At 38.3% G+C, this 25,005-nt stretch overlaps 4 protein-coding genes across 7 annotated transcripts; 3 read left to right on the top strand and 1 right to left on the bottom strand.

The window, feature by feature from the left end:
• Positions 1-1,205: 1,205 nt before the first annotated feature.
• On the bottom strand, positions 1,206-5,804 carry LOC113677543 (uncharacterized). The gene is made up of 5 exons (XM_089211329.1): positions 5,223-5,804; positions 4,697-4,825; positions 3,854-4,013; positions 2,572-3,070; positions 1,206-2,309 (listed from the first exon to the last, which is right to left on the bottom strand). Exons 1-5 carry the CDS (start codon positions 5,788-5,790, stop codon positions 2,061-2,063), a joined length of 1,605 nt encoding a protein of 534 aa, XP_089067455.1. The 5' UTR covers positions 5,791-5,804; the 3' UTR covers positions 1,206-2,060.
• A 1,405-nt stretch (positions 5,805-7,209) lies between these two features.
• On the top strand, positions 7,210-11,861 carry LOC113677559 (uncharacterized). 2 transcript variants are annotated; one of them, XM_089211290.1, is made up of 5 exons: positions 7,210-7,920; positions 8,954-9,082; positions 9,616-9,855; positions 10,294-10,796; positions 11,298-11,861. In XM_089211290.1, exons 1-5 carry the CDS (start codon positions 7,347-7,349, stop codon positions 11,544-11,546), a joined length of 1,695 nt encoding a protein of 564 aa, XP_089067416.1. In that variant the 5' UTR covers positions 7,210-7,346; the 3' UTR covers positions 11,547-11,861. The 2 variants fall into 2 exon arrangements, with proteins under 2 accessions (XP_089067416.1, XP_089067417.1); XM_089211291.1 differs by having other exon boundaries at positions 7,212-7,920; positions 9,718-9,855.
• Positions 11,862-14,195: 2,334 nt separating this feature from the next.
• Positions 14,196-16,500, top strand: LOC113677540 (histamine H2 receptor). Its single transcript, XM_089211201.1, has one exon. The coding sequence runs from the start codon at positions 14,709-14,711 to the stop codon at positions 15,852-15,854; it is 1,146 nt and encodes a 381-aa protein (XP_089067327.1). The 5' UTR covers positions 14,196-14,708; the 3' UTR covers positions 15,855-16,500.
• A 3,897-nt stretch (positions 16,501-20,397) lies between these two features.
• On the top strand, positions 20,398-24,851 carry LOC113677518 (beta-1 adrenergic receptor). Of its 3 annotated transcripts, none has more exons than XM_089211310.1 (2): positions 20,398-20,493; positions 23,169-24,851. In XM_089211310.1, exon 2 carries the CDS (start codon positions 23,405-23,407, stop codon positions 24,398-24,400), a length of 996 nt encoding a protein of 331 aa, XP_089067436.1. In that variant the 5' UTR covers positions 20,398-20,493; positions 23,169-23,404; the 3' UTR covers positions 24,401-24,851. The 3 variants fall into 3 exon arrangements, with proteins under 3 accessions (XP_089067436.1, XP_027050139.2, XP_089067437.1); XM_027194338.2 differs by lacking the exon at positions 20,398-20,493 and adding an exon at positions 22,768-23,030; XM_089211311.1 differs by lacking the exon at positions 20,398-20,493 and adding an exon at positions 22,834-23,009.
• The last annotated feature ends 154 nt before the right edge of the window (positions 24,852-25,005 follow it).

Genomic DNA, 25,005 nt, shown 5'->3' on the forward strand with positions numbered 1-25,005 from the left:
GTCGCGATTTAAGTTAGAGTAATTTTGTTGTTTCGTCAAAACACTCCATCAGAAACGAATACTGTTTATGCTCTTTTAAGCGTTATCGATGTTTGCATTTACGAGAGTGCGGCCATGATCCCTGCTACATGCCATGCTGTTGATATCAAGATTTTGTACACACGATTCGTTAACGTGCCGTAGGTAAATGTCCTCGAAATAACATAGCAACGCCCGATAGTAACCGCCGTAAAATAAAAGATAGAGGCCAAGGCACTAAATATATCAAAACAAAAAGAAATCTCCAGCAAATGTATCCGGATATTCTGGAAATTAACAAACGTGAGATAAGTCCATATCGGCACGGATACAGCTCCGACCAGTAAATCTAAAACAACCAAGCTCACGATAAAGATATTAGTACGTGAAGAAAAGCATTGCGTTTGTACGTTGTTATCACGAGAGAGTTTCCTACAATGATGAAAAAAGCTAAGGCCTGAGAAAACACCAGCAAAACATACGATGGTGAGCGCGATGAATCAGAAACCTCGGAAGTCGTATTCATCACCGCACTCCTTTACCGAGCAAAGAAGATTTAAAGATGGTTTTGAGAGCTCCACCTTAAAAATTGGAGAAGTTTTCAATGCAAAAATAATTTCTTCCTGATGAACGTCTTATCGGGCAGCTCTTTCCTTTGATAGTCTAATTACCTTTCAAATTTTATTCAAATGAATAGTTAAACAAAGAAATGCAAAATCTTCCGTCAAAGAACATGACAGTAGCAGAATACGTCTTGTTGAAAAAATTTCACCCTTCATAAAAGACTTGTCCAATTTTTTGAGTACCTTTCGCACAATTCTTGCGGCCAACGAAAAAGAGCCTCTTTTTAAAACATGACCAGCATAATTAAGAAGCATCCGGTTTGAAAGTATACTTGAATTGCCACAAGACAGGAAATATTTGAGACGCAAACGACCTTTGATGACATCCGTAGAAAATCTCCTCGGCTTTTCATAGAATCCACCCTTTAGTAAAACTGTCAATCTTAAGTGAAGTTCACCGACGCTTTGTAAGGCAAATTTGTCCGCCACAAATCAAAGTGTCTGTTGCCCTTTCACTGCTGAAAGATCGACACTCAAAGCCTTTTTTTATCCGGTTATAAAACAGTTAGTGTATTTCTTATCCTTAAAATTCATAACTTTGACGATAAATTGAAACCACGATGGGGGCTCCGTAAGGTTTATTTAATATCTCTATAATTCAGTATTGTAACGTTGTTAGAGCACCTAATAAATGACGTTTCATTCACATCTCAAAAATATGATTTTCAAGTAAATATTACTGAGAGGAACTTATGGCGTTTCATTATTAATGAAAGAAACCAGAACCTTTCGAATTCGTAATTTAATATTGATAGCAAGGGTACTTTTAAATATCATTTAAATATCTTTTAAAGGATCCAGAAACTCTAAGACAAATGCGGTTGCATAAAGCTGCTCATTTACTGTCTAAGCGCTCAATATTCATGTCTTTTTTGAAAGAAAGAAAAATTTTTGTTTGGATGAGTAAAAACGTAAAAAAAAAAAAGAAAAAAAAGTATATTTGAGTCCCCATGAAAAGGTGAACAAAAATGGTCCAGATGCCTCATACGCAAATAGAGGGGAATCATCACAAGCCAAACTAATATTTGTAGAAGGAAATCATCTCCTCCTTACACCATAAACTAAGCAAAACATGTCAATGCAATTCGTCATACCATAGAAATTACACTAAGGTGTGGCTCTTTATGCCGGCGATGGGCGATGCGATAATTTATAACGTGATGTAGCGTGATCTAACGTGACATGACGTATTGCAGTATGATTTGATTTGATGTGATGTGATATGATGTGATGTAACGTGATATAACGACGTTGCGTGATGCGATATGATATGAAGTGACATGACGCGATGCAATGTGATATGATGTGATGTGATGTAAGGTTATCTAACATGATTTGACGTGGTCCGATGTGACGATGATGTGACCTGATGTGATTCGGGTGGTTCCACTTTACTGCCGCCGTATTGGAGAAAATTAATCAAGAAAATTCGTAATTCGTTAAATTTATCGAACGCGATACTTTGCCTCGAAAGTAATCTTCCAAAAAGATATCAATTGGCTTCATGGCAATGTACTTAAAATGAACGGTATCGTGTTCCTTGTAATGTGCTACCTCGGGTCCTCCGGTCCCTTCTGGGTAGGACCTGGTAAATGGGTAAACATCGAGGACCTCGAGGTTAGCCTGGCACATAAGGGAAGTGGCAAAGGTATTGTATAGTATCACTCTCTGAAAAGAAAAAGAGATTTTGGTGAGCTAAGTAACCTCCCCTCTTTGTACATCAAAAGCCTTCCAAGCAAGGTCAAGATTGCAAAAAAATTTTTTTTCAGTTTTTGCGTCGCAAAAAAAGTCTGTTAAACCCACCATTATTTTCAGTACTGATTCAGTATTGTTCAAGACAGTACGAAAATCTCAAAGTACTTGGACACGCTAGAAAGCCTGGGAATGGATGGTGAAAAAAAAAAAAGTATTAAACTAAGTATTTGCCTACCGTTGGGTTCAGAAATCGCTGCCAGTCACTCTTTAGTCGACTTTCAATGTCTTTCTCTTTATTCATTGAAGTTGTGGTTTTCCAAATAACGCGAGTCTTGTACCTTAATTCACCATTTCCCTTGTTCCTTTCGTTTAAAAGATCTATCACTCCTTTTAGCAGAATCCGATAGTTGGCTAAGCTTGTGCTCTCCATGTAATGCAGGCCCAAATTCAGAATCATTGCGCTGTTTTCGTTCATCTCAGGTCGTTCCAGGACTTCTCGGATGTGATCTAAGATTTGCTGGGGTTCAAAATCCATGTCGTCCCAGGCTACTGGCTGTATGCTCGGCCACGGGTACACCCACATTTTACTTAAATTACAAATTTTGAAAACTTCATTGCACAGCGGCCCATCCTTCAATGATACGTATAATCTCTCAGCATTTGAGTCACCGAAAAGCCACAATGTCCCTAGTTTACGCGGAGACGTACTTTTGAATCGGGAGTGGTTAGAAATATCCGAATAAGAGAAAAATACACATTTGGATGGATAGCATCAATCATATAAATGAAAGGGATTTGGCCATGACAAGCTCACTGTTTCTGGATCAAATGGAAATTTTAAGCTTTGGCTTTCCATTTTAGGGGCAATACGGGACAATAGGTTTTAGATTAGGGACGAGCCAATAAAAAACCAAAACCACGCGTTACGCGTGCGCTGCGCTCACCCGTGAGCTATCCAGTTGAAGACTCGAAGAGACATACCATATCTGCGCGCGCCCATATATCTATATATCTCTATTTTAGTCGTCCTCAACTATATATCGTAATAATCAATGATCTTGCAGCTGTGTAATTTTCTGAATTAGTTAAGGCCAGTCGAGCCTGTTCTCGTCACTAGGGACCTCAAACGATCATGACAGCCAAGCCGAGGAAGACCTCGATAAAGTTAAAATTTTGCGTTCACTGCCACTTACAGCGCCATAACTCAAATTCAGCAAAACGTGCGAGTAGCGTTGAGTTCTCGGAAACACTGATTGGGTTTTTGTTCTTAGACTTGCGCACTGATTTTGGTGATTTCATGGTATTGTTTTGCAGAGGAAACTCAAGAAAAGTTCAAAGCCTTAAAGCGCATATACTGAGTTAAAGTTTTGTCCAATATATCTTCTGTTTTGCCACTTCCTCGTTGCCTTCGCCGTTCAAGGTCTCCATCAACCGACTGCCAAGTCACTTCACTACTCAGAAAGGACAAAAATTGACGTGCAGACGTGGACTCTTGAAGAATTTACACTTGTTACGTACCTGTGAGGTAAGGTCTCCAATTTTTGCCAAGCCACCTTCCAAACCCATCCCACATGAAGTTACACTTCACTCCACAGGTCAAGTCAAAGTCTAGGAGGAAACTTATCCTCTGTGAATTCATTTTTGATTGCCTGTTTAGTCTGTTTATTAAATAGGTTCCTATGAAAAACATTTACACACATCATAAGATGTATTTCCGCATTTTCTCACAAAATTGGATATTAACTATGGTTGGATGTAGCGGCCATAAGTGGAAAGTAATAACCAGGCTATAATCTAGGATGCTGCATCCGGGACTTTTGTGGAACTCTTCACATTACATGTACATTTGAAAGACTTGTGTGAAGAAATAAAACCAGTTTTATTAATCCTTCGAGACCTAGGAGTGACTAGCATCTGGAATGATGTTACATGTACCTGGTAATTTTATTGGGTGTTTTCCTTGAGAACGAGAAAAATCCTCTCTAAATGTCTGCTGTGGGAGTAAAAACTCCTTAGGACATACCTATACCCAGATATATTTAAAATAACCACTTTTTGCCAATTCAGGCGAGCACACAGAATCTCCCCTCCCCCCTCTAACAATGTTGGTAAAAGTGAGCAATTGCCACAGGGCCTTAACGAAGCGCACATAATTCAGCATTGTTTGGGGGAGAGGTGGGGGGATAGTTCGACATTAGTACTATATATCCCGTTGAGTGTTCAATGACTTTTAACCTGCATATTAGTTGATGGCTTATTTCTAGATTGTCGTAGCACCTTCGCCTTGGAAGCGAGAATTACCCAATGCTTATTTTCATCTTTTCCTTGAAATAACTAAGAAGTAATAGATCCTATCCTACCTCCAGCTGTAGGTAATGGAATGTTGATCATAATAAGCTTTCCATCTTGAAAGCGTTGAAGAAGGTAATCATCTCTGGCTCGGTTCTTTCCAAGCATTCCTTCTTTCTGTAATTTACCATGCGAATTCCCTGAGGAAAAACAATACTTTTAAAATAAGGATTCTCTCCTTTGGAACTTCCATTTAATGAAAGAAGCGGGTAGGATGAAAAACAACTGCGGTTACTAAACACAACAGTGAGATTCGATTTGTCGCGAGCGTGGTCTCAAGAAAACATTTGGGTCACCGCACGACGAATTTAATCTTGGACCTTTGGATTCTGCGATCTGATGCTCAACCATTAGGCAAAAGAGAGCAGCGGATCATTCGGATCGCGTACTCTAAAGGTCTTAGGTGTGATTCATCGAGGGAACTAACTTTTTCATCGCCCCATCCTTGTCACAAGAAGAATAATATCTTTCATTATGCCTTAAACGAACGCAAAATCTACCATCTTTCATTTCTAAAAAATAAATAGTTATTCGTACCAACTATAAACCAGTTTTTCGGGGGTTCTCGATATCCGTCACATAAGCTATAGTCCAGTGTGATATCCAACTTATAGACCCCTGGGTCCATAACAAGAAACAAGAACTCGTATGTTCCATTTCCGTGATCAAACATTGTAGGTGACACAGTGGCCGGACCGAGAAGCAACACGCGCCACGAGTCGCCACCAATGTGCTTCAACTTGCCATTCCGAGTCTTTGTTTGAATGCTGAAACGACTGAACTGACCCGCAGGCCTGATGTCAAAAAACGAAATCAAACTCTTGGTGGCATTCGTCTGAAGTTCGCGATTAGGTGACGGCCCATTCCATGAAATATTGTGGAAACATGGTTTAAGAATTGAGTCCAAATGAACTCGCGCTTGGTGAATTCTACACCAGCTTTCTTGAAAACTTTCGACTTGATGCGAAGTTTTCAGCGCGTCTTCGAAGCAAAATGAATTTCCTCCATTGTTTCTGAAATACTGGAAATAAAACAGTTGTAGTGCTATTGCTGATAGCCATAATTTCAGAACCGCTCTAGAATGCCGAGCGATGAGGGAGATCATTTGGAATGAATAAATGTTTTATTTATTAGGTTTATTATTATTTTCGTTAATAAGAAAGGACGTGGTGTGAATGATGTTGATCGTAATCATGGTAACTAAGACTAAACCACCAGTAATCTTTTTGTCACCTTGTTCAGCCTAACACTTATCCTAATTCAAAATCTATCAAATTTAATGAAGAAAACAGAGCCAATAAAAAAGCTTATGTTAATGGCCAAGTGATTCGCAGAAATAACTTTGGCCAAAACGTGACCGTGCCCACGCTTATTGAGACGTGTCAAGCATCTATTACCATCAGAAGCGCGAATCACGTCGTACAATTCTTTGATAGTCCAGTTTTTGACTATGCCGATATCATTTGAGGAGACAAGGATAATACTATTATTATGGTAGATTTGCAAATACTGCAAAATAAAGCCGCAAAAGTTATCCTCGATTTGCCGAGCAACGCTTCATCCACTGATGCTCCAAAAACTCTTGGCTGGCCAACATTACTCCAACAGCGCCTTGTACATAGATACATTGCCACCTCTAAGTACATTCACGGGCTTGTGGATTATTGCTTTAACATTTAAAGAAATTCTGACATCCATAGTTATAATACGAGAAGAAAGAACGATTTCCGCCTTCCTCTTGTTAAAAGAAACAATGGAAAACAAAGACTTTTATACATATGTGCAAAAGAATGGAATGTTTTAGGTACTTCTTTTAAAGAAATCGACTCTTTTCTCGTTTTTAAGCAAAGACAGTTAGTTTTTTTATCGACTGAATAATAAGCAACTTTTATTAACATATTTCGTGTATTTCACAGTTTTTGTGTTTTTAACTTGTTATCTATTTATGATGACTTTTATTTTTTTAATACAGTGCCTCACAGAATACCACTTTCCAGTGACGTGAGCACCCTGCATAGAAACTGTTATTGTTATTATAACAATATGCACAAGCCGTGTCGTGTTCAACGTGAATAAAATTCGAGTTTTTGCCGATCTAAATTAAATTGGGTCGACGGAATTGATTCAAATTCCAATTACATGTAATTCTAGCAGCATGCCCTCGGCTAATGCATGAATCTAACGAAAATATCAAAGAACAATAGTTGTGCATTTGATTCGCCTCAACTGAAGTGCGCAAAGTGTCTGGCCTTAGCTTTAGCTAAACTAAGATTGATAGTTATGTCAAGTAAATTTGGTGATGCTTTATTAATGACATCTTATTTTGTAAATTGACTGTCGATTGTGATTTTGGACTTCTCTCGTATCATGAATATGAAGCAAAACAGAGGTGAAATTTAAAGCTTTTACAAAAACCAACACGATTCTAAGTTTCAGAGTTTTTCTAGCCGTATATAGTGTTTAACGAGGTTACAGTAAAAAAAACAAAAAAAACAAAAAATCCTCGGCGAATAACAAAGAGAGGCACAAGTACATCAACATTCCAAGCAAATGTGTTCGGTTACTATGGTTATAGCTGTTGTAGTTTCAACGTGTCCCGGTGGATAATTTGCATAAGGTTAAAAAGCAGAAAATTTTTTACAACCATTCGATGGAACTTACATGCTCCAAATGAGCCAGGTTTACGTCCACTGGTGGAAAACATTTGTCAAATGTTGGCTTTCAACAGTAGCTGTTCATCTTCTTCACTACAATTATGTCAGCGATGAAAGAAACTTATATTCTCTTGAGGAATCAAACAGAATTTCCCAAAATGTCGAACAATTCAAAGAATACTGGTGTCGAATTCGCCGAGCACGGGTCGACTTGGACTCAATTCTTAAACCATGTTTTTACAATATTTCATGGAATGGACCTTCTCCTGAACGCGCGCTCCAAACGGATGCCGGCAAAAGTGCGATTTCGTTCTTTGACATTAGACCAGCAGGTCAGTTCAGTCGTTTCAGCATTCAAACAAAAACTCGGAATGGTAAACTGAAGCACATTGGCGGCGACTCTTGGCGTGTGTTACTGCGCGGTCCGGCCACTGTGTCACCTACTACGTTTGATCACGGAAATGGCACCTACGAGTTTTTGTTTCTTGTTATGGACCCTGGGGCCTATAAGTTGGATATCACTCTGGACTATAGCCTGTGTGACGGATTCCGCGATCCGCCAAAAAATTGGTTCATCGTAGGTAAGATGTCTGAAATATAATCAAAAAAAGTTCCTTGGGGAGTCTTGTTTGTGATGTGAATTAATGCTGGGCAAGATACTAAACTCTAGATAAGAGTTCTTTGCTTAAAAATTGTACATATAATGGTCCTGTAGCTTTTCTTGGGTTTGATTAGTGTTTCAACAACAGAATCAAAGGTAAATGAACATGGAAAGCTGTTCTTTTGATTAATCCAATTGGAAATCTGACTTAAGAATACATTTTAAGAGGATAGTGCTTCAATTTGTGCAAGTCTCACTCATTTGACGTCATCACAGATTATTAAAACGGTAATTTAATAAATTACATTATACATTCGAATTCAATTCGAGCCAAAATGTTTGCGCAGATTACGAAATCATTCATCTCATCTTCTGTCTACTTTTTCTGAAACTTAATTCTGAACACTTAAAACTTAAAGATATATAGCATCAAGATTCTGAAACGTGGTTTTTTTTATCGTTGATTCTCCTTGCTTGATAATCATAGATGTTCATAAATTTGAGTTGGTTCTCTAAAACCATCATCGTACACCGCAGTCGGCAGCAAGTTTCTTTCATTCCTTCTTGTCTTGCACAATGTTTCATATCTCTTCTGGCGTTTTAGGAAAGTCGTAGTAAAGATACCAGTCGCTTAAGTCTCAGCTTTAGGCAACCAGACTTAGACTTACGCAACCATTTTGCCGCATCAGGGAATGTCCCCAAGGAAGTGGATCTTTTGTTCGTGTTATGAAGCTAAAATAAGTAATAAAAAGAGTGAAAAAAATAAATCTAACAAGTATTTCCCAATCTTGGACAAAATTTTTGCCACAATTTTAAATTACCCACCACAGATCCTTTTAGTTTTGACCTGTTAAATCACCAACTGTATGTGAAGCACCTCACCTCATGAATACTACAACCTCATCAAAACGATCCATCTTTCATGGCCAGCGGTCGCATTGATGAGATCTACTATTTCATCTTTTCGCATCGACCCGTTTGTCCCTTTTTCTTATTTTACTTTTTTTTACAAGGAAATTCCCAAGGTAAGATGCAAAAAGATGGGATACTCGGTGCAAACCGTGCGAAGGACGACTACCTTCTTCAATCATTCCAGAATGGGAAGCTTATTATGATTAACATTCCGCTGCCAGACGATAGAGGTAAGGGAACATGTGAATTTCTGACTGGATCAACGTTTCTGACGGTTTTTCTTTTGCTGTGCAAACTGAAAAATAAGCTGTATATACACAAAGCAATTAATTTGTGACGAGCACCGATCGTAAACACGAAGTCGCGATGCGTTCAACAGCGTACTCTCAAGGAACTACTCATTATTCATTATTTATACCCTGGGGGCGGAAAGTAGGTGGGCGGGGGGTTTCGGAGGAATTTGGGGGATCTCATGGTTTTCTCTATAGTTTTCAGGGGGAACAGAAGGGGATCAGTTGTCGCGAGTAGAGTATAAAGAGGGATGGAACTATAGAAAATGGACTGTCCAAAAATTAAGATCATTAGAAAGCAACAGAGCTTTAGGGGAGAATAGGTAAATTTTGTTGTCGCTTTACCAAAATGTTCCACGTCCCCTTCTCCCTGATGATAAGTTAAGACCAGTCGCTGATTGCGTTTGAGCTTTGAGCTTCTGTTTAGCAAGGACACGCTTTCCCGCATTACTTTGATCGTCATGACCCTTTAGGAAAAGCTATCAAGTGCACCGTTTCAAATACAGTCCAAGTGAACCTATTTGCCGTTTGTTGCAATGTTCCGGTCCTTTCCGGTTTATTCCTTCTGCCTGTAGGAGCATTTCTAATGAACCAGTTACCAGACCGCCCCTGCCTCTCTGCCGAGTTTAACTTGTCTTGTGGCATGGATTGTAAATTTACGTGGGATGGATTCGGCCGTTGGTTTGGAAAAAATTGGAAGCCATATCTTACAGGTATGTTTCGGGATTGTGGTTTACGGCAACTAAGCAGAACTAGCGTAACTCCCGTGAGGGAATTTATTATAAACCAACAGATTTCAGTCGTCGTTCAAATGGTAGACGTAAGTAAGAACTAAAAGTCTGAAAACTGTAACGGTAATTACGTCAAAATTCAGAGCTTGTGTAAAATAGTCTGTTTCTACGCTCTTCAGTGAATTCACTGAAGAGCGTAGAAAACGAGTCCCTGCGCAGACGCATTAAAGTCGGAGGACCTCCCGCACATACCGTTCAGTTGATCTACCGCTGAGCCATACAGAACTCGTGACGAGCCATCACTTGACAGTTGGTTGATATGTGATTCTCGTCTTGCATACTGCTCCTGACGGTGAATGTTATTATTTTTCGTGATGTACAGAGCTTTAGGGGAGCTCTAACCACTTGAATTCTTTACAGAAGTACCTGGGCACACTAAGCCGATGAAATTGGGTATCACGGCTCCCAAGCTGGAAAAGTTGTGGATTTATGGAGACTCACAGGCCGAAAGACTGCACTTATCGATAAAGGATGGACCTCTTTGTACGGAGATCTTTAAATCTTGTAATCTAAGTAAAATGTGGGTTTACCCTTACAGCGGTCAGTTTCCAAAATGGGATGATCAAGACTTCGATAAGTCCATTATTCTCGATAGTCTCAGGGTTGTGTTGGAAAGACCCGATATGAGCGAAAACAGTGTGTTGATTTTGAATCTTGGACTGCATTACATGGAGAGCATCAGACTACAAGATTATAGTATACTTCTTTTGAAGGTGATTGATCTATTGAACGAAAGAAACAAAGGTACAGGCGAACTGAAGCATAAGGCTCGTGTAGTATGGAAAACGTCCACTTCTATAAGCAAGGAGAAGGACACTGGAAGTCAACTGACAAGTGATCGACGAAGATTTCTTGCTCTACCGGTAAGTATGTGGGGGGGAAGAAGACATTAGAGTTGGCACTTTCAAGTAGATATTTGCTTTTTCTTTGTTCTTTTGGTACCTTATTGCTTTTTTTCTTCGTGCCAATGGTTGGTTGATCATCGGCGGGTTGAAAATTCGATATCTCCGCCGGTGGTTCGTTTATTTCTCGCGTTATCCTTTTACGTAACCAATTTGAATTCATTCAATTTTAATTTTCGCCCAAGACTGAAGATTACTTTCAAAAATTAGAACTTTAAATGCCATGAGAAAGGTGACTTAATATCTAAATGTCCTTGATTTTCCTTTTTTTTTAATTAAATTTCTGTGATGACGTCAAATGAGTGAAACTTGCACAAATTGAAGCACTGTCCTCTTAAAATGTATTCTTAAGTCAGATTTCCAATTGGATTAATCAAAAGAACAGCTCGAATACAGTTCTTGGAAACTTAAGCCGTCTTATTATTATTAGTAGTATGATTATTATTATTTTTCACTTTGCAGCGTGTGGCACTCTATAATTCTCTTGCAACCTCCCTCATGTGCCAGGCTGGCTTGGAGGTGCTTGATGTTTACCCTTTTACCAGGTCTTTTCCGGAAGGCACCGGAGGACCCGAGGTAGCGTGGTACAAGGAGCGTGATATTGTGCATTTCAAGTTCCATGTGATGAAACCTATCGAACACTTTTTGGAAGAATACTTCTTGGGAAAAATAGCACGTCCCATCAATTTTGTGAATTACATGTTTTCATAATGCAACGATTGTTGTAATCTAAAGTCTTATGATAAAGGATTGTTTACGCCAGAGAAAATTTTCCCACTGACTTTTCAAATTTTGAAAGTCAGTTCAGATAGGTCAGCAGACGTGACAACTTGAAAACTCACAAAGAAGTAATCACAATGCTTAAGTGAAAAAGTAAAGAAGTAGGAAAGTTAAGAAGTGGGAAAGTAAAATGGGAAGGTGTAGAAATGGGGGAAAATTTATAACAATCGTAAAGAATAGGAATCAAACCTGTTTATTCGAATTCAATAAGCATTATAATATAGCGCGTAAATTTGTCTAATCAAATTCAATTGCTTGAGCATGCTTCATGTTCCTATTGTGCACGCTCATGACGTCAGCAATCAAATCCCTCGAGAAAAAAATCTTTACAACATGTAGGCCCCGTTCACACGTATCCGTATTTATCCACGTCCACACGTTGCCGTTTGTGAATCGTTTTTGGTGTCCACACGTAAACGCAAAAACGATTTGAAAACGATGACGTCGCCTACTGAGCATGCTCTTTAGAGCAAAACATGTGCCCGCAGTCTCGCGGACACATGAGCCTGAATCCTCTTGGCTGTGCTCTTGGGCTTCTCAAACTTATCAACAGTGTTCGCATGGCCAGAAAGCCGTGACAGCATGGCCGCCACGCACGCGCATCGATGTCAAACTCGGTCTTAGGTTACAAACGAGTCGTAAAATCACTACAAGGAAAACAGTGCACTTTCAGCTAACCTTCTTTTAATAATTGCTCCTGTGTTACAACCGAAACTAGAGCTAGATGTTTTCATTAATGGTCGAACGACCGAGAGCACGCGTTGGACTAGGTTTGAATTGTTACGTCATCGTTTTCAAATCGTTTTCAAATTTATCCGGATAAGGCTTCCACACGGAGACGCTTAGCCAGCGTTTTCAAATTTATCCACTCTGGAGAACGTTTTCAAATTTATCCGTTTCGGTGTGTGAAAACGCCGTTTACGTGTGGACGGAACCCGTAACCGTAGAAATATTTATCCGTTTTCAAATTTATCCGGATACGTGTGGACGGGCTATCGGGTTGAATGTTATAAAACAATTGGTTCATAAGTCAGCTGTGCGTTCATCGAAATATGCAGCACTTGGGAATGGAGAGCACTCAAGAAGCTAGAGTTGCTCTCTACTACGTCTCGAGCAACTCTTACGCATCTTTCGTGCTCTCCAAACTTCCTGCGTGCTTCATATCTCGATGAACGCACGCTGACTTATGAACCAATTATTAAATATTTATTTATTATCTTTCGGATGCTCTTGGAACCGCGTCAAAGAGAAAGCCGGAGTATTCTTTGTAAATTTCCGTTTAGAAATCAATTTGGCGGTTATGTTATTGTTTTCGTAAATACTTTTTATCATAAGACGGGAGGAAAGAGCTTTCATCGGCGTAAAAGGCTAGTTTTTTCAAGAACAGCAGCACAAACAAGTCCTTCCTTCGATCTTAGTTATAAGTTGTTCCAAAAAAGGATGTCTTAAAACACAGTTCTTTGCTGTCTACGCGAAGCTTGCATTTACAAAAGTAATGCTTACAAGAGTTACCGTCGTTTTAGAGTCTGCGCTTTTTTTCTTTTGAGATTATCTAAAACGTTTTCTCAAATCCTCGCCCTTGAGGTTTTTCCTTTCTTATTTCCAAAGGAAGTTAAATTTAGAGCTCTTAATGGCACTTTTATTTTTGAAATTTTGCTTGGCCATACGCACTCTGTATTTTTTCAATAAGCCTTTAATCTGTCCGTTGTACTTTGCAATAAAGTTGTACCTGTCGCTCTTTGCAATAAGATTGTCAAAATTTTGTAATAACACTTGTTACACCTTGTACTAACGGCAAGCCTAATCTGCACTTCTCTCGTCAGACACTAATGACCCCGTATCTTGTGTTAAACTCAGCCAGTTTGATATACAGAATTGGCAGCATGAAAAGTCTTCCTGTAATCTCAATGGGCTTTACAAACAACAATACATCTTAAGTAAGAATAAACGAACAAAAAAGCCCTTTTCTCGCTAGATTGTCAGAAGGAGATCCTCAATTTTAGGGCATTTTATCTCCAAAACAAAGCGCGCTATTGACATAAAAATATTCTTGGGGATTATGTGCATAGAAAATTGGATGATTTCATGACGGAGCAATCCAGTTATCTGATCAGCCAATGAGACTTTAATGAAGAAGTTCTGGCGTCATCAAGGATGACGCAATATGGCGTCTGTACGTCTGTTACAGGCCGATTGTCACTTGTACCTACACGTTTCAAGACAGTTGAAGGTCATCTCTTCTTTCACGTTTATAATAATGAATTTTTTATACTGTTAATGTGTTAAAATTAAAAAAAGCACAAAATGCAAAATTGAAATAAATTGTTTTTTGAAAAACAGCAATCATAAATTTGATGCGACTATTTCAGAAGGCCCCGCGTGAACTTTTATCATGGATGACTTCATAATTCGTCAATTTTATATTGAAACAACTCGTTTGACAACTTTCAACATTATTTCCCAGCGACAGCTAGCTCCAAACTCAACAAGGTTTTTTTTTTGCAGTTGAACCAGGTTTAAATATGTCATCCTTGAAACCGACTTCAATTAAGCAGCGAGGAAAGACATTCGGAAAAAAAAAAACTCAGAATGTAAAATTTAGAATAGGGCAACGAGAAAAAGAATATGACAACGAATTTGTTTTTTCATCACGAAAACATGCATCGATTTACAAATCTAGAGTTCATCGTTCTCGATGGATTGAGTTATTAAAGGAAACGATCTCAATACGCCTTTATTGATACTCATAACTGTTGCTATGCAACGCAAGCAATCCTTTAGGATAGGATTACAAGCAAATAATATAAAACAAATAAAGACAGAATCACAATAAAGGCAGTAAATTTATTCTGCACGTACAGACAGGTGGTTTTTCTTTTTTGACAGCTTTCTTTCAATAACTGAAAAACACTTCAAGCTCTTAAATTATGAGTTGATATTAAATGCCATCCTTAGCGGAAATGCGCTTTCAGGCTTGACAGATAGTCAAAGGGTTTAGCTTTCATTCGAAATTTGATTTTGACATAGCTGGGAAACCATTCGTGGAAAATTGTGATTTTTCTTTTACACAGTTGTTATCACAGGAAAGCCTGTATGAATTCACTAGCGTTAGTTAATACCACGAGCATCCAGAATTCAAATGACACTGACAAATGGCAGCTGCCCCACTACGTACCTCTCCGCGCCATTCAAGCACCTTCCATTCTTCTCACTGTTGCGATATTATTTGGCAATGCTCTTGTCGTCGCATCCTACAAGATTAACCGGCGACTGAGAACTCGAACAAACGCATTTCTCGTCAGTTTAGCCGTGTCGGATTTCCTGGTTGGAAGTATATCGATGCCGATCTGGATCTACAACATCGTCATAGTAGATAATGGTTCCGTCCCTTTTAAAGCCGTTTACAAAACTTTCGATGTCTTTTCAGCTCTGGCTTCCATTTACCATTTGACCGCCATAAGTATCGAACGTTACATAGCCGTTTCTCGACCGTTTTATTATAAAAGTTTACCGTCCTTGTTTCAACGGGCAATGATAACATCTGCATGGCTTGTCGCCGGCCTACTGGCTTCTCTCTCGTCTTTTACCATGCCATCTGTTTTTAAAATCCCTTGGAACAGTCGAGTATATGCCACCGTTATGTTTATCATCGGTTTCGCAATTCCGGCAACCATTATGTTTTTTATGTACGCGGGCGTTTTTTCAGTAGCGCGCTCTCTTCTTCAACGTAACCCGCACCACTCCCCAGGGGGTCGACAAAGCACAGGTAGCCCGATGAGCCAATACTATCAAGGGGAGAGAAAAGTGGCTATTACCGTGGCATTCATCACAGGTTTGTTCATCGCTAACTGGGTGCCATTTTTTACTGTATCTATCATGGCTGCCTATTGCTTTCACTGTCTTCCTTCGTCGCAGAAAACATTCACATGGCTTGTTGCTATTGTTAAGGGTGTGCACTACCTGAACAGCGGTGTGAACCCACTAGTGTATGCTCAGCGGGATAGTGAAATGAGAAGAACATCTCTCACTCTGTTAGGACTTAAGCGCGTCAATCGTCGTTTGCGCGCCAAAAAAGAAAAGCCATGGGGAATTAAACAACTGACTGGACGCACGATACAGTGTTATCATTTAGGTAGTTCTAGTGGTGTGCAATATCATGTGAGTGGTTCAGTTAATGAAATGTTTACTAGAATTCCTGAAAACCATGTGGGTCACTCTAGACCGATGATTTCTGAGTAAGCTGCACCCCAGGTCCAGAAGTCCTGTCCAAGCTATTCCATTATTTTCCTGGGTAAGACAGTTTAATTTTACCGTGCCCGCCAAGCCCAAGAGTATAAATGGGTATTCGCAGGCTGCTCACTTGGCGAGAACTCAAGAAGGTCAGCCCTCAGTGGAAAAGCATGCCGTTAGTTTAATTGATGAGCTCCGATAGCATGGATTTGGCTTGTTTACCAATTGCAGTTAGTTTCATCTTACTGTTTGATAAGTAACATATATTTGTTTGATCTGAAACCTTCCGATGAATGATGCGAGAACTTTGCAAGTAAGACTGTCGAGCTGCACGGACGAAGGCGAACTACTGTCGAACGAAGACCTTCCTGTGCATTTTTCATTTTCACACAATGTTTATATAGTTTTAAAGGGAGGTCCGAGGTTTAATTCTTTTTTCTGTGGTACCTGTTCTTAAAATATAAAATTTTTTTTGTATATCCAGCTACACCTGCCAATTTCACCGCTTGCTTTTTAATTATACCGTACTGACGATTTCAACGAACTCCAGAAAATGCTGTTAGTTGTAATCATCTGTGATAACGTTGCATAAGAAAACTTGTCTTCTTTAGTTTTATAATAAATTTAAAGAATAAAATTAAGCTTCCCTCCAAAACAAGTACCCTTCCTGATTTGAAGATCTTTCAGCATTTACCGAGAAAGATGTCGAAAGAAATTACAATCTTTATGTTTCGATCAGATTTCAGTTTGCGTTCGAGAGCAAGTTTTTTTTCTGCGTTTGACGGGATTATATACAAGTTCTTTGCTCATAATCGTCACTGAAATAGACTACGCGCCGTCAACAATCGTTTGTAATTTTCCGCACAAATCGGCTTCGCAACGAGCAATTCCGCAATTAATTCATCAAGGCTTGTACGGAGAAGTATATCTATTTTTAACTTCTTAACATTAGCTGCAGTTAGTTCAGCGTGTAACGGGTCTTGAAAATGAATGAGATATTGAATCATGGGGCTGGGGTGTTATCATAAGCCTCAAGACATTTGCATTGAGTAAAACTGAAAAACTTATACTCAGGTTAGTGGTAAGCCAACTTTGAAAGTTTACAAAGACGTAACGGTACCGGGGCTTAGAACATAACATGCTGATATCATAATTGAAAGCGCACCACCCTGAAGAATCTGCTTTGCGTCGATTATTATCTGGTGGGGGACACTCCATTACCAGTCCTTCTCGTCGCGTGGACATGAGCCCGCAGATACCCAGGGAAGATGAGCAGTAAAAATACCTAACGTTAAGCGCTTGGAAATTCGCTACAGCCCCCTACCGTCTTTGTAAAATCTTAGCCACGCCCCTGCTATATATAACTATTGTGTTTCTGTGTTTCGATTAAAAAATCGGCTGATTGATTAATTGAGATTTATTTGACAATGAAAGGGATGAGGTATAATGGCTCAGAGCCTCTCAAGTGGAGTCCTGTGACGTCTGACTTTCCTCTCCCCTAGATAGTATTGGCCCATTAGGCTTCCCTTGCTTTGTCGACCTGCGGAGAGGTGATGTGGATTACGTTAAAGAAGGGAACGTGCCTCTGAGAAAACACCCACGTACATACACAATATGATGGCTGCAGGAATTAAGAGGCCACCGACAAACAATGATGATATTGTAGATCCACATCGGTATCGATATACTCCGACCAGGAAATCCGACACGGCTAAGCTAACGAGAAACGCGTTTGCCTGAGTTCTCAGTCGCCTGTTGATGTTGTGAGATGCGACGACAAGAGAATTGCCATATAATATCACTGTGGCAAGAAGAATGGAAGGTGCTAGAATTGCTCGATAAGGAATTAACTCGGTTGTGTAATTCTTCTGTTACATTTCCTTGCAACCTGCTGGTATTTCTTAGCATGAAAGATGCCATTCTTCCAAGGGCCTTGGAAACTTCCCAACCCTTTTCGGAGTAGGAACTTAATCCTTACACGATCTGAATCACTTTTTGATTTATAGTGAAGAAATGTAAAATGGTTTCCGTGTTTACATCAGGCTATGTAAACACGGAAACCATTTTACATTTCTTTTCTAAAATAACTAATGAAAGAGGAACGAAAACTGTGTTTACATACGCTCATGTAAAATGGTTTTATGGCCAATCAGAGCGCGCGTACTATTTGAATTATTTTATAAATATATTTTGTTGCACGCCCTTATCTATTCTGTGGTATAAGCAAGCTCTTCCCACAAAGCAGATAATATCTTATAGTCTTAAACCTGTGTAAATTTATTTATAAAGGGCTTGCAGTTTTCTTGCGATATCTGCTCAACTAGCCGCGTAGATTTTGATGAAATGGGTATATGTCGAAGAAACGGGACCATATTTTTTTGGCAACGGCTCTAGATGAAAATTACATTTCCCTTCGTTGAAATTTAAGTTTTTAACTATAATCTCGCTTTTTATGAAATCTTAGTGGTTTTCGTTCCATGGGAAAATGTCTCTTGCGTTCTTGAGGTTACTTTTAATCGACGCAAGTGAATAAGTTTTCACGAACTTTTTGCATTCGAAAGGTTATCTTGAGGTCCCATAATAATCAGCTGTAACATACGGTACATGTATTTATTTTCATTTTTTATGAAATCTTCCATCTAGTAATCAATTCATCTTTTTTATTATAAAATTTCTAGCCTCAGAGATGCTTATTTGTTTGTTTTTTTGAATTAAACGACTATCGTTACTTAAACGATAAAAACATGTTAATAATAGTAACACTAATGAGCTTTGAAAACTCTGAAAAACCTGAGTGGCTATATAAAAATCAACATCAAATATTTCGTTTACCTTCTCCCACGCCGCCACACCTCAACCTCATACAATAATGGGGAACATGTTATTTAACATACGGTATAAGTATTCGAATTTTAATCAAATGTTCGATCAGGTAATTAATTCATCACTTTGACAATAAAGTTCCCATCCTTCAATGATAACATTGTTTTCCAATTTTAAAATTATCCTTACGATTGCGAAAGACTATGCTAAGGTGACTATGAGAAATATGTAATTTGAGGCCGTGTAAAATTCACATAAAAGATTTCACGTGGGGAATATTTTTTACGTCAGTATAGGCCGACGATTCTATTGCTTGGATACATCGGCAAAGCCACGTAGATGTCTTCACAAAGGTGCAATCATCCATATCCTCAATCGTAGTTTACCAAACTGCAAAGTAGTTTCTACTGATGCTTATGTTATAGTTTCTAAAGCCTTCTTATAAACATTCTGGTATCTAGCTTGCAGCTTAAAAAAATATGAGCCGGAGTTCAAACCTTTTTGCAGTATTTTAAAAGTATTTGGAGTTTAAAGTGGGTCTAAGTCTCCAACACTTTTTTCATTCAATTTAGAAAAGACTGAATACCAAGTCAATATTCTAATTCCAATTACGACGTTCGAATTACATAAGGAATGACGACTTCTCCTTTAAGGTCTCATAATTCATAGAATATTATTAGGAGAGCCAAAAGAGACTTGTGGAGTAATCACGAATATTTTGTCCGCACTAGATCGGCCTTTCACTTTCCTTCTGTAGAGAGCATGGGTCGATGCATCGTGTTAGAATACTCTTCACATATATAGTTCCTTTGAAGTGAGCAAATATAGCATATACATACCTTAGATTTGTTTGATTTGCTTGTTGTTCGTAATTACTCACCGATATTTGCTTGCGGTAAGCATTTATTCTCTGCTGTTTGTTTGCGGTTATCTAGCATTCATCTATACTTCGTTAAGGTGTCGTTCTCTGTCTACATGCCAGCATGACTTTTTACGACTCATTTTTAATAATTTTATAATAAATCCACGCGTTTATACTCGTCAAATTCTCGTTATACGAATTGGTGATGATGGTCCAATGATGACGAGTATTTTTCCATAATTGGAGCGCACCTTTTTTAGACGCATTTTATTTTCTTTATTTTTGTAAAAAAAAACTTGATATTTCAGGGCTCAAGGTAACATCATCCCAAAAATCAATTCGAATGATCGCAGTTTCGAAGATCACGACTTTACCATTTCGTTTCTTCGAATTTCAAGATCAGAAATTGCAAGCATTTAACAATGCTTTCAGGTTTCCAAAGCTGATCAATTAGCAACACATACGAATAAATTTATTTCACTCTCAGAGAGACGTAAAATAATACACTGGCGATCTGGAAAATGCTTCGTTATGAAATTTTGATTATGACGCTGATAAAAAAAATTGATCTTGGGTTTAGATATACCTTTTTAAGAGCATCATGCTCTTAGCTTGAGCTGCAATGATTTCCAGATACCTTAGTGAAACGCTGTCAGGTTTTAGGAATATTCCTTTTTTTAACATATTCTTTCAATTGAGAAGAGTAAAATCGCTAAACTTATCATTCCATTGGCTGTTGTTGTTGATTTAAGATTTGACAACGAAGCTCGTTTGTTGGTTTTGGTAACTCAGAAATTGCGAGCAATTTCGATCAAAATTTGCTTTAATCACCAAACTATTGTCATCGTAATAGAAAAAAAAACCTTCGAACAAACAGGAGCGTTCTTTAAAATGACAGTCTGAACAGCTCCACAGGAACAGTTTTCTCAGAATAGGGATCGTCAACAGAATATTCCTCACAATGTAAGTTTGCAATTCTTCATCAATAGCTTATTTGATTCAAACGAAACTAGTAGCATACTAAAGTTACTTCATTTTCACTATCGACATTGTCTTTCTTCGTGAAATTTTAACTTGGCGAATACTCATCCTGTATGATTTTATTTCTTCGATTTTAACCCGACATGAATCAAACACGAGCATCAAACTCTGCATAAAAATAAATATATATTCTCGTTTATTTGATGGCTCACAGAGTATAGGTTTCGAGAAACTGCACATATTGAAAGGAACAGTAGGCATAAGTTGGGCCCATTTTTCTTATTACAATTTTAAGAAATCAGATTTAAAAACTGAGCTTAATTAATTCCCCGTATTTAAAGACTTCTAAAGATTATTCTCTACTTCCTAGTCTTCTCGAACGTTTCAAACATCGTAGCGTAAGGCATGTTTTATTTTTCCTACCTATTTCATATGCATATCAAGACCTGAAAAATTCTTATTTTTTTCGGCTGAATTTGCTTAAGATGTTTTTGCAGGAAAATAATGGTAACACGATGAAAGTATATATTTATAAAACAGATATCCTTGCACGATTAATTTTCCAGCAAATTGTGGCCAATCTTATAACGCTATGATGTGAAGAATTATTCGAAAAAGTGCCAGAGTAATTTTCAGATGACATGACATGAAAAATTTCCTTGCGATAAAAATCGAATCTCATAAGCTGTAGGAAATTAGGTAATTTATGGGGATATATATTTCTCACATTTAGCAATACCATTTAATTTTAATAACCTAACTGACAAAAATCACCTTTAAAATTTGTTATGATTGTTTAGTTATTGCCAAGTTTGAAAGTTGGACAAAAGGATGCTATTTAGCTTTTATTGTTTCTACCGGAATTTAAATTCACTTTACCCGAGTTGTCAATTTAATGAATGCCTCGTCAACATTCTAAATTGCGAAAAACATCACTGTGTGTCACATCTATATAATACTCTAACTTTTATGTGCAATAAAGAATATCTTAGCCTTAATTAATCTAAAAAATTTCCATATTTCTTCCTAAATCCCTGCTCTTAATAGATCTTCGATGAGCTAGGCCATGTCGAGCTTGAGATAAAATAATTCCGACTTTTGAAAACAATTACTAAACTTTAGTTTGACGGAAGGAAGTAGGATCCATTAAAGTCTGGTAATAAAAGTGAACTATGATATTTTTCAAGGGGTAACTTTCTAAAGAAACTTAAGTGCTGCGACTATGCCGCCAGGTATTAAATCTGAGTTGATAATGTAAATTGGCCGAGGTAAAGAGTTCCTGAAGCTAGCTTTTCGAGCGAAAGCCATTCGTCGTAGTGAAGATGTTTCTTCAGACAATGTTTGACTTTGATATACTTGAAAAAAAAAAAATACGTGGGAGGAGTCCAATCTATGACTTTGTGATTTGAATTTATAATTTCCTGTTGATGGTCTAACCATGCATCGTATCAGGTTATGTGATTATCATCCCGAGAAGGAAAGTGTTCTAACTGAAAAATAACGTTTACTTTTATCAACAGTCCGGCACAAAAGTATGCCATGTTCACTTCCATTATTGCGCAAAATTATTCCATCGATCGCAGCATGTCATAGAAGCACTCAGGCTGTGGATGATCTCCATACCCTCAGCCTGCGATACTGTAGCTGATATGGCATGGTTCGACTTCAGTATAGTAGATACGCCGCCGGAAATTCCTTTTTCTGAATATGTTTTAGCCATAAACAATTTCTTTAAAATATTCAAGGTTGACATGTCGCGCAAGATAATTGTAATTATGAACCCTAGTTTCTGCAATCGAAATGTTGGGCTTAGCCGCATTTGAGCCAACGAGAAAAAAGAAACATAAAACAGAATAAAACAATAAAAAGGTCACAGGTAAAATTTTTTTGGAGAGCTTTGATGCCAAGAGTGTCATAATATGATAATGTTATGCAATATGAGGGATTAACGGAAGGTACATTGTCAACTTTCACTCAAGATCTGTCAATAGCTGGCCATGAATGAAACACATTGTCATCATAAACCGGTGATGTTTTTTCTAGCTTTTGAATAAATGCAGTGCCTCTGCAAAATATTTCTTTTTATCTAAGTTGAGAATGAAGATTGTTTTCAGTACTGTATTTGCCTATTGTTTTGTTAAGGGAATGGCATAAAAAAGCTTATTCCTGAGGACAAAAAGTTTCTTATCAATTAATGCGTTTAATCAAGTGGTGATTGGAGAAGAATGAAGGCTTTTCCCGATAATTTGCATTTCTAAAGCCATGCTAACAGCACGGACAGCTGTGTACTCAACCGAACGAGAATTGATTAAAACTAAGGCAAACCATTTCCTTTGTAAATGGAGTGTCTTCTCGATTGTCCTCGCATAAAACAAAGCATGGGAACCAATTTTGTAGAAGGGTGTTTATCATTACTTGAAAAGCGAAGACACCTTCGAGGACGTGATAAACGGTGAAGTGAAATTGATCGTTCAGTTTCCCAGTCTTGTTGGCATAAGGTTTGGAATTGTTTTCATAAGGTGACTATTACTCCCGCTCTCTGATGACTAAATGTGTCCTTTTCATTGTGGCAATGTGAAAGAGATCACTGATGGGTTTCCATCCTTTTTAGAGCAAACCCGACAAATTTGTTCAGTTTTGTCGTTTGTTCTTTTCAGATAACGGAACACTTATTAGAAGAATTGGTCTTTATCAGCTTTTGATTGAGAATAAGAAATCAAGAGGTTACTTCTGCAACCCTAACAACGTCAAAGTCAACATTAAAACTCCGATTGTCGATTTGTGGACTTTTGCAAATGAAGATCAGGATGAAGATTTTGCGATTGTGAAGCATATTTCTTCATAACTAGCAATGTCTCGAATTTAACAGGGTTTTTTTTAGCTTAATTAGACGATGGTGGTTGAAATGTCCTGGAGCTCAGCTCTTCAGATACTGTTTTGCGTGGTTCTTATGTTTGTGATCATAACTGGAAATTCTTTTGTAGTGGCATCGTATTTTTCAAACTTAAGACTCCGCACTGGTACTTACACGTTTCTGGTGAGTTTGGCTATCTCGGATCTACTGGTGGGATGTGTATCTCTACCTCTGTGGATATACGTCAGTTTGACAGGCACACATTATGGACCTCTGAATACGTTTTTCATCTCCTTCGACATCTTAAGTGCAATGGCTTCAATCTTTCATCTAACAACCGTTAGCCTGGAACGATGGTTGGCCATTTCGCGCCCCTTTATTCACGAAGTACTCTCCACGACACATTATACGATAGTCATATGCTGTGTTTGGGTGACAGCTTCCGTGATAGCAGCAATTCGACCTGCCCTGCATAAATCTTCGAGTGACTCGAACAATAGTCCATACAGAATTTACACTCCGTTTTTGTTGTTCGTTGGTTATGTTGGACCAGGAATTCTTGTGAGCGTTGTCAACATTTCCATTTTTAAGGTGGCTCGGGCGCTGATCTCCAATCTTCCAACAATAGCAAATCAGGAAGAAAGCAACAAAATACGCAAGAACTTAAAAAAACAACGCCGCACAGCCCTCACCCTTACATTTGTGACTGCGCTTTTTCTCGTTTCTTGGTTGTCTTTCTTTACAGTGAGCACCATTTCGGTGTTTTGCAGACAGTGCTTTCCTTTCCATAAACTCTCGGGTTTTCTTCTGTTTTCAAAATGGCTCCAGTACAGTAACAGCGCCATGAATCCATTAGTGTACGCCTTCCGCGATTTAGAACTGCGAAAAACGTTTGTAAGGCTTCTAAGCCGCTGCAGACGCCGAGTGACGATACATCAAGCGCTTCGAGTGGCTCCAGTGAATATGTCCTTGACTCAAAGAAGTACGAGATTTCGGACTGATCCAACGACGATGCTCAACGAAACCCAGGTATAATTGGAGTTAACAAGGAAAAAAAATGTTAAAGTTTTGTTTATTTACAAATTACTCTTAACAAACTGCGTTTGCACTTAGACCTCCCGTCAGTGCAGCCAACAGGCGGCTGGAGTACCATCAAAAGTCATGCATCAGGAACCGAAGGTTCTTTTGGATTCGAATAGTTTTTAAGTAATGATTGCAATACCATTCGAATAATTGTAGAATAAAGGGAGGATTTCTTTGTGTGTCTCTCTTTAAATACCCAAGAGATCATGTCTATGAGAATAAGATCCTCAGAGGGGACATTTTTAATGAATATCAGGCTTTTGATGAGAAGTCTTAGGAATCAAATAATGATCAACTACGTGACACAGACTTCTTTTGATACTTCTCCAGTATGTTTTCCGTCTCATTTCACTCTAAATGTAACTAGATACGAAATTAGATTTATAAATTAACTCTTTACGCTTGCATTGTAGCATCATTTATTTATTTATTAGTGATTTATTTCGATGTTCTGGCATCAACCTCAAACTTTTTGCAAAAGGTTATGATTTATAGTGCATTCTGAACTAAAATTCCACGTAAGCTGTGATTGATCGTTCCCATTATATCAGCAAGTT

Source organism: Pocillopora damicornis, chromosome 7 (genome assembly GCF_964200805.1).
Source record: "Pocillopora damicornis chromosome 7, jaPocDami1.2, whole genome shotgun sequence".
NCBI lineage: Eukaryota > Metazoa > Cnidaria > Anthozoa > Scleractinia > Pocilloporidae > Pocillopora > Pocillopora damicornis.

Excerpts from the sequence above, each read along its gene's own strand:
- LOC113677543 (XM_089211329.1), bottom strand. The coding sequence starts at position 5,790 with ATGATCTCCCTCATCGCTCGGCATTCTAGAGCGGTTCTGAAATTATGG. Across the intron at positions 4,826-5,222 it reads GAAAAACTGGTTTATAGTTG|GGAATTCGCATGGTAAATTA; the intron begins GTACGAATAACT and ends GTTTTTCCTCAG. Across the intron at positions 2,310-2,571 it reads AGCGATTTCTGAACCCAACG|AGAGTGATACTATACAATAC; the intron begins GTAGGCAAATAC and ends TTTTCTTTTCAG.
- LOC113677559 (XM_089211290.1), top strand. The coding sequence starts at position 7,347 with ATGCTCCAAATGAGCCAGGTTTACGTCCACTGGTGGAAAACATTTGTC. Across the intron at positions 7,921-8,953 it reads AAAAAATTGGTTCATCGTAG|GAAATTCCCAAGGTAAGATG; the intron begins GTAAGATGTCTG and ends TTTTTTTACAAG. Across the intron at positions 9,856-10,293 it reads TTGGAAGCCATATCTTACAG|AAGTACCTGGGCACACTAAG; the intron begins GTATGTTTCGGG and ends AATTCTTTACAG.
- LOC113677540 (XM_089211201.1), top strand. The coding sequence starts at position 14,709 with ATGAATTCACTAGCGTTAGTTAATACCACGAGCATCCAGAATTCAAAT.
- LOC113677518 (XM_089211310.1), top strand. The coding sequence starts at position 23,405 with ATGGTGGTTGAAATGTCCTGGAGCTCAGCTCTTCAGATACTGTTTTGC.